This window comes from Battus philenor, unplaced genomic scaffold (assembly GCF_028537555.1).
Source record: "Battus philenor isolate CCGP_79_NKW_IND1 unplaced genomic scaffold, ilBatPhil1.0.hap1 SCAF_23, whole genome shotgun sequence".
Taxonomy (NCBI): Eukaryota; Metazoa; Arthropoda; class Insecta; order Lepidoptera; family Papilionidae; genus Battus; species Battus philenor.
The window spans coordinates 9801107-9810336 of record NW_027181686.1 but is presented as its reverse complement, the minus strand read 5'-3'; the positions used below and the strand labels follow the sequence as shown (position 1 = coordinate 9810336).

General features: G+C 33.2%; 1 protein-coding gene across 1 annotated transcript in view; it reads right to left on the bottom strand.

The window, feature by feature from the left end:
- Positions 1-1080: 1080 nt before the first annotated feature.
- The window catches only part of LOC137924392 (nose resistant to fluoxetine protein 6-like), a 43146-nt gene continuing 34996 nt past the window's right edge, over positions 1081-9230 (bottom strand). Inside the window, exons 5-12 of the mRNA XM_068767787.1 lie at positions 8555-8642; positions 7342-7517; positions 6900-7085; positions 5192-5371; positions 4205-4355; positions 3529-3706; positions 2222-2364; positions 1081-1208 (exon numbers count right to left, since the gene is read on the bottom strand). Coding sequence (XP_068623888.1) covers positions 1104-1208; positions 2222-2364; positions 3529-3706; positions 4205-4355; positions 5192-5371; positions 6900-7085; positions 7342-7517; positions 8555-8642 — 1207 coding nt within the window. The 3' untranslated portion in view covers positions 1081-1103. The remainder of the gene's footprint in view (positions 1209-2221; positions 2365-3528; positions 3707-4204; positions 4356-5191; positions 5372-6899; positions 7086-7341; positions 7518-8554; positions 8643-9230) is intronic.

The window sequence follows — 9230 nt, the reverse complement described above, 5'->3', positions numbered from 1 at the left end:
ATTTTTTAAAAAATAACTTTAGCTTGATAATATCCAACTTCTTAATATACACGTTTAGTTTCTGATATAAAATAAGTTTGGCTACAACTACAAATGAGTGATGTGGTCTTTACATTATATTTAATTTAAACTGATATCCATTTTATATTCAGACAAACAAGTAATTCAAGACGTTAATATAATGATAACACAAAATTCAAAAACCGGTTAGTTGGATTAACGTAAAATATTAACGTCATAAATTCTTCAAACGAAACACTACTTTATTTTGAACGTGTTACTTGTCCATTTGCGGTGTATACGATGTAAATATTTAAGTAAAAAAAGTACATATTGATCGATTATTAAATACAAATTTTATTAAACACGCCTCTTTTGATTAATTGACAAAGATAGGCAGTTCATATAAATAGATATTTGTCACATGAGATCTACATACTGTAGGTCGAATATAGTTTTGGTAACTGCCAAAAAATGTAATCTAAAACGCGAAATAATAGTTTTTTTTTTAAAACTTGTCTGCAAGTCACAGATGTCTGTGTTTGCATACCAATGTGATTTTATTTATAATTATTTATCTATGTCGTGGTTTTTATAACAAGCTATATTACAAAAGCAGTTTTGATATAAGGATAGGTTTTATAATACATATATCTCCAGTTGTTTGTCTTCAAAGTTTAACTTTTGACCCACTTATTCTAGTCTTTATATTTTTGACATGTCGGTGACTTTGATAATGACATTTCTGACATGGCAGATATATGTCAAATTTGATTGGAAATTCAACGGAGGTACACTATTTCATTTTTTTCTGTATACTGTTAAGCAGTAAAGCAAAGGTCACTATTCACGGTATATCTAATATTCAAGAATAAATCTTTGCTATACGTTTCAACGTTATTTGATAAAAATGACAGTTTAATAAAACTTAATTTACCAGAATTGATTGAATTACAATGTTATAAATAAATTATTTATCATAAATTCTACTTGCATATCGTACCAGTATTCCCAGTCGTACCAATTAATATTGCTACTTAATTTAAAACGACGTGAATCGTTATTTGGTATTGTCTGAGCTTATATCTAGAGTCAGGCAGGCGTTATGTGAACGATTTAACAAACTGATGGACCGGTATCTCGACGAAGAGATGCACGGGCAGTGCTGTTATGTACGTCATAAATATTGTGACGAACCAGTGCCCGCCCTGTAAAAAAAGAACAATTTCAATTTCAATTTTTTGGAATACAGTACAATACATATTCTGAGTAAAAGTCTGTGAAATAAAGCGAACTGCTGTTCCAGACGGAATGCTTCTTTTCCTTTTTGCGTAGAATCCCTCGCTATTGAATAACATGAATATATATGGGAAGTTTGTCTTGTCCTTGTCGTTTGTCCTTGCTATGTTATGCTGTCGGTGCTGGTCATCTGCGTTGGGCAGTAACTTGCCTTTGGCCTGTTTTTTTCCATATATGTTTACTGATAGTCGCTCTCTGCAAGGCATAGGTTGCATCTAGCGATCTCCCACGATCTTGATTATGTCGGTTCGTCTGTATGTAATTAGTATATACATGAAATATCATGTGCACTTGTGTGTTTGTTCGTATGTTTTATATGTAATATTTTTTATATATTACACGTGCTAAATTGGAGCGTTAGTGGTAATGCTCCCGCAAGGTGACTTTAACGAATAAATCTACACAGATTACAGTATAAAGTATTTCATATATACGGCGATGCGTTTTTAACTAATATACACAAACGTTTGGTAAAGCTAGCGGTACGCAGTCCAAATTTAAGTTCATCGGATAACTCAGGCCGATCAGTCAATCAGTTACTACAGGCCGCTTTCAATAAATCCTTTTGAAAATCTGTGTAAAATCCCTGTAAGTAGTAGTGAACGTCCTACGGCTGATGATTATGATATATAATCCTAATGAGACTATTGTAACTGGGTTGCAACAGTGATTATTTATGATATTATAATTTATTCTTAACTTAGTTTAACTTTATTATCAATTCGGCAGTTCAAAATAAGCCTTAGTGATTAGATTCTGAAACTATCTTCGAGGCACATATAGCAGTATAGCATTTAGGCACATTATAGCACTATAGCACAATATAGCAGTCTCTCGCATTATAGCAGTACAGCATATTATAACAGTATAACTCATAAGTTCTTCCGTAATAAAATGTATTTTATATAACTGCAATACTCACTATTTCGTAGATAGACGCCCTGGCGAGATTGGTCTTTACCGCCACCTGCGTGTAGTTGTAGAACAAATGCACCAGGTAGATGGACAGGGACATTCGGCTGAGAGGCCTCCAGCCTGACCATGAGAGGAAGCTCCACCATAGGTCTGAAATTAAAAAAAAAAACGGTGTATTATGATATCATCATTTTTTCAGTCGTTGGACACTGATGTACATCGGTCTCCTCATCTTCCTCATAGTAAAAAATGTATAAAATTGAGTTTTACTACAAACATATACTGTATAAGTTGGATTACGTGTACCAAATTGTTAAAAGAACGACTCATATTTAAGAAGGATTATTTTTAATAATTAAATCTTTTATGTACCAAAATTTTTGTTTACTTTTGTTAAATTTTGAAGAGAAGATTTAGTCAAGTTTACTCATATAAATATTTGCAATGTCGTAAATATTTTTATGTTGATAAAAAACTAGAAAACATTTTTGTCGTAATTTGGCAATGTAAATCTGATGCGCCATTTAATTTTAGAAAAACGGTTGGCTGCTTTGAAAGCTTTGGGAATTGCATTTGTTTATATATAGTTTAATATATAATAAAATACTTGCTGTTTTTCTACGCAAAGCATGTTGTCTCCTCAGACACCTATTGTTAGTGTAATTTTTGTGTAATATATTTTTAGAGAATTTAAACATAAACATAAAATATTTAGTGATAATTATATTATGATATTAATATAAATTAAGCGGATCATTTTTCATCCTCTGATAAATTTTACACACTTAACATGTGTTAACTTTCAATTGGCCAACTAGCGCCATCTCTCGGTGCTAGTATTAAACTTTATATTTTTATCTTAATGCAATTCGTATAGATTACCAACCACAAAATTAGTTCCCAAAGTGGTCCAGGTGGACATTAAGGAGTTCACGGATGGTGAGAGAAGTCTCCATAGGCGTGACGTCAATTCTGATTCAAAATTATTTGCCTTCGATAGTGAAAAACTAAAATGTTAGCTTGTTTTCATGTATTAATGTAGGCAGGTAATATTTTAGCTAAGCGACTGTTACTTGTAAAGACATGTATTTTAACAATATTCGCATATAAAATACGAATTTTTATATTGAATAAAACTTACTCGCACCGTAAATTTCCATGGTTACTTCTAATTTTTGTTGAATTTTGGGAATATGTTAGAAAGGATAATGCAGGGGCTCCATCAGAAGCAGCTAAATTTTGAAAGTTGCCTATGGGGAAATAACTCTAGGCACTTATTAAAGAAATGAATTATTTATGAAAATTAATACTTACGGTCAATTTTGTATATGAATCCCAATAAGGCGATAGCTGTAAGGAGAGCGAAGATAGGCCGGTCGAGGGCGGCGTATCCTGCGATGACCAGCGGCGAAGTGATGTCAACGATGAAGTAGCCGGACTGGATGCACAGAAACATCAGAGGAACTGTGCTGCGGTATAGGATGCGGAATAGCTGTAAAAAAATAACACAGTGTGATATAGACGCCCACGGCAAGGCATAAGTCTTTACTAGAAATTGCCATGATCACAGGTCACACGCTGAACGCATCTTGCCGCAGTTTGCCTATGGTGATCAAATTAACGAATATGTTTTTTGTTAGATGAACCCTTTGGCAACAATCTCCGTGAAAGAGTGGAAGATTTAGAGTAGATCTTCTTTATTTAAAACCTTCCTATAAAGATTTACTGCTGAAATGAGGATAATGATTGGGCTTGATGGAAATGGAACCCATGATCTACGATTGTTATTCAAGGTCAGACCCAATTGGCTTCTCCTGGTCATGGTAAGGCACGAGCTTTCCCCAAAGTTCACTATAATGATCGGTCATATGCGATTTTTATCCAGCGACTTATCTCGTAACTTAGACACCGTCGATTGCACGAGCGTCGAGAAGCTTATGCCTTGCAGGGCATGATGATGATGATCATGGTAATGAAGAGTAAAACTTACAAGGCTCTCCTGTGGGTTGTAGTTCTGTTGTTGCCAGTAGTAGTGGAGAAAAGCGATTATAAGACCAAGTAGCGAAGCGGGGAGGCTGGACCAAGGCATTGAGTACCACCACGTGAACGTTGGCTCTCCGGTGTACACTTTCCGCATTGCCCTAAAATATACAAACAATAGTCGTAATCCAAGATATCCCTTCGGTATCGAAAGATAAATTCAGAAAAAAATTATGAAGGATTTTTTTATTTAAAGAATTTCTGTGGTATTTTGGACGAGATGTTGTTTTAATCATTCTTAATTAAATTAGTGAGACGATGTTATTTATAATTTCGAAAATCTAGCTTGTGTTTGCATTCATATTTGTTAACATTATATTTGTACTTGACACTGATTAGAATATAATAAACCATTCAATGTAGAAAAACGTGAGCAGTGTTGTCCAATACAAGTATTGTTATATTTAAAAGAAGACATTAAAATCTTTTGACGGTAACGATTTGTTTAGTTGGTGAAAAAAATATTTTTTTGAGTAAATATTTTAGGGGTAGTTTGTTTTATGCGTTACTGTGAATTTTTAATTATTTTTTTAAGTTGGCGCAACAAATATTTAGACAGTTGTTTGACTCTAGGCGTAATGAAGCGCGAAGAAATACTAGAAGCAGCGATTGAGTATTTTTTAGACGTCTTCGCGCCGAAATATATTACCAGGAAATTTAAAAAATGCATTCCATGTTTTAATAATATATATTCCTTACGCAATATTATTATATGTATAACGAAATTTTTACTATTCAAATTTTCCCGCCACCAAAAATTAACTTGTGTGTCGGCATTGACAAGAATGTCATCGGTTCGGCACTTATATAATGCACGGACAAAATATTTCACAATTACTTTACAGAAGTCTTTTTTTTTTAAATAAAATATTTTTATTATTAAATCAACAAATGTTTCATCCTAGAACAACATAGAAAATATTGGATAAGTACTTACTCAGCATTTGAAAAGAATATAACAGGTTTAAAGTTCCAATAATAGGTGGCGAGGAAGTTGACCACCATGCTCAAGACATACATAAAGGACAACAGCTTGATGCCTTTGAGCAGTGACCGTCCCAGGGTCAGGGTTAAAATTGCAGCCAAAACGTATAACTGCATGTCCACGGCGAGGAACCTGGAAAGATGATGAAGCTTATGATGGAATTTCTAAAAATTTTAAACCTATATTTTAGGTGTCAGAAATTGCGTACCCAATATTTGACTAAAATATTACGTATATACGAATTCTTCCTAAGATCGGGACAACATTACTTAAACAACACTTATATCTCTGACATATACAGGGTGATTGGTTATAAGTGTTAACTTTGTCAGCAAAAAATAGTGATTCCTTTGAAATATGTTACCTTAATTTATTTCTTCTATTACCATAGACCAATAACTTATGGTCGTAGAAAATCTGCAGGGTCAGATGGTAAATAGTAATTAACTTTAATAAATAGTAATACGAATTTTGAAAACGATTTTTTGAATTATTATCACCACTGATTTTTAGATACGGTGTACCATACATCAATTGCAATAAAGTGATCTAAACACTCACAACTTTAAAGCTTTTACATCTATAATGTACCATCCTGTATGAGGACAGTACATAACGTTCTATAAATGCTAAATGCTATTAGTCAGCTGTATATACAAATAAGTAGCGCATAGCATGTATAGCAACATGTTCACACACGAGGTGAACAGATGACCTTGTTAAAGTGATCTGCTGGATGCAGGCCACTTCCAGCCGTTTTTTTTGGAAATCCATGGGATAGGCCTATGTATAGCAGTGGAAGAACAATGGAATAAAAAAGATGGATGGAATGGAATGAAAAGCAAAATGAAGAGGAGAGAGGATGCTTCCTCAGCTACTGCCAAGGGGTAATTAAAAATGCTATAAATAAAAATAAAACGATATAGATGATTCAGATATTGCAAGAAATTATATTGTAAAGAAAGCACCAAAATAGTTAAAATAGTAAAAGAATTAATTAATTTGTAAAATAAAAATGGGTAATAAATAAAATGGTGCGAAATTGTAATAAATAATAAATAAAATTGTAAACTAGAATTAGCGTGTAATGGCTGAGGATGGATGTAAGGATAACGGAATGGAAGTGAAAGACTGGGAAAATTGTACAATGAATGAAGAAGAAAGAGAGATAATAAGAAGTATGAAAGAAGAGAATGAAAATAAATAGAAGTGTGTGAATATATTAATAAAAAATTAAAAGTCCCTGTTCCCCACAAGATAGGGGCACGAGAGGTCCCCAATAACGGGGGCCATTTAAAAAAAATGGAATGAAAAGATTTAAAGGGGTAGCTCTGTTGTTGTCAATTAATGTATGGTACATACTAACCTAAAAAATGGTTTCAGAAATAATAATTAACATGATGATAATTTCGTAAGTAAAGCGTTTTCAAAATTTGAATTAGAAAATATTTATTATTATTACTATTTGCTATTTGTCCTTGTAAACTTTATCTAGCCAGAAGCTTTTAAGTGACAGTAAAGCTATAAATTAATGTTAAAGTTATTAAAACTACAACCAATCATTCTGTATGAAACTTTCGACAAGGTTTATTTTGCCCATGATTGGAAAACACTGCTTCAGGAGTCTAGATTAATGAGAATTCGATAACGGCTTTATTACCAAGTATGTACGAGACAGATGACGTCATTCTTGATGAAGTTGTTTATAAAGAGCAACTGCGTCCACCACTTGTCTCTGCAATAGGAACACTCCGTGTCCACGAGCGGCTTCCACAGCGGGCCGTCGCTCGCGTGCCGCCACCAAGTCATCGCAAAGCCGATAATAACGATGTTCGCTGGTGTTATTCTGGAATTTATCAAATTAACAATTGTAAAAAAGAATGTTAACACAAGACATGTAGTTATTCTATTCGAAACTAGATGGCGCTTCTTGTATTTTACATCGCGTTGCCGTATGTGCCATGAATTTTAACAGATGAATATTGAAACCTGTTATGTGTAAAAGGATCAATGATATCAATCAATTAAAAAAAAAAAACGACGCGAGAAGGTGACTACAATTAAATTGTGTACGATTACGTAGTTAAATGTAATTAATTTACCTTGCAATGCGATTTATCAGCACATTTGGCAACATTTTAAGGTTGAGCTCCTTTTTCGGATTGTTTTCCACGTAGATGAGAAGATTGTAAGAGAGCAGGAAACTAGACAGCACGATGAAAGTTTGCACGATCACAGATCCGTTGTGGAAAAACGTGCTCAGCGGATGATAGCTATACTGGAAGAATATATTGTAACGCTACATTTACGCATTTACTTCTTTATATAGAATTTTTCAATATAAACTATGGTTTGAAATTGAAATTGATATCACGAAGATATAGTTTCAACAGGTTAATGTCACAGCCACTGACACGTTGAGATTTATTTAATGTAAACGTAAGTTTCAAATATAAATTTCAAAAAATTCAGTCATTCAATAATTGTTTGCTATGTTGCATACATACAATTTATATACACTTTATATATCTAGTTCACGGACCCTTCCGCTCCGTGAACTCAGTACCGATGAAGCTGTAAAAGCTTTAGAGCTAACAGCATTAATATCTTCAGAAACAATAGAATAGATTTTATCTATTGTTTCACATATTTATTTTACGGAAACCATAATAAACATAAAGTTAAAAGTTTAAATATGTAATTATACACTGTTCACATGTTCTTATTATTTATTGTCAAACTTGTGTACGTCATAAAAATGAGTCAGAAGAATCCAATTTGATGAGTTTCAGAATAAAATAGACCTCGGGCATCAAGGGTTGTATATCACAATATTCCCCGATTTTAGGTGAATATATCATGATTGTCTTGGGTCTGTTATTCAACAAATTCAAGTCTACCAGTTTCTATATGTATAGTGTAATTTTTTCGTGCGTCAATGATTTATATTCGTCGTCGTCATTACAGCGCATAAACGCCCACTGCAAGGCATAGGCGTTTTCTAAAGATATTTATGGAGGATATACTTCAATCGCAATGTAGTATTATAGTACGCAACGAACGCTGCCCATACTTTGGAAACTTGTTTGTGATTCAGTGGTAAACCCTATACAATGTGTGAATCACATTATAATGCATCTCGGAAATTGAACCAGCGATGTACGGGCGTAAGTCGTAATATTCTACCGCTGGGTTGCCACTTTTCATAAATGATATAAAATTAAGACGGAACATTTGTTATATATACATTTTAGGTAAACGTTTTATAACAGTAATAACAAGATTTAAATATAATATATTGTAAAACATACTTACGTATTCCAGAAAGAATGGATTGAAGAGATAGGCTGTGTGGTATATTATAACGGAGTGGGCCATTAGAACCATGATGAGAGTTATTGCTCTGAAATTAAAAGAAAGAAACTTTATTTGTGTATAATACAACTGTTAAAATAATAGCTGTAAAATAATAATTTTTAGATATTAAAAAAAAAACGTTCTCTTTAAAATCACTAAAAATGTCTTCAGGAAACCGCAGTCAATTGTAAGATCCTTAAAGTGATATTTGTATTCTAAAATTTGACCTGTGGCCTGTGGTCCACGCTGCTCCAAGCCACATATACACAACACTAGAACGAGCCTATCCAGCTATGTTTATTTTTAAGTTTTTAAGTTCACGGAACCTTACCGCTCCATGAATTTATTTCCAATGAGGCTGTAAAAGCCCCCGGGCTAACAGCATCAACATCAACCGAGAATAAGCAAAGTAATAGTATTGAAAAAGAAATCCTCAAAAACACGATATGTAATATGCACCTATTAAAATTCAAATATTAAAGTTCTTTGTTAAATGTACGATGGTATGTATACTTGCTGACTTCAAGTTGAGCCTACCATTATTTCCGATAAAATATCTCAGATCTTAGAAGAAAAAGGTGAAAGAAACGACAATGGATTTTTGAACTGAAAAAACAATGGTGTCATCATTCAA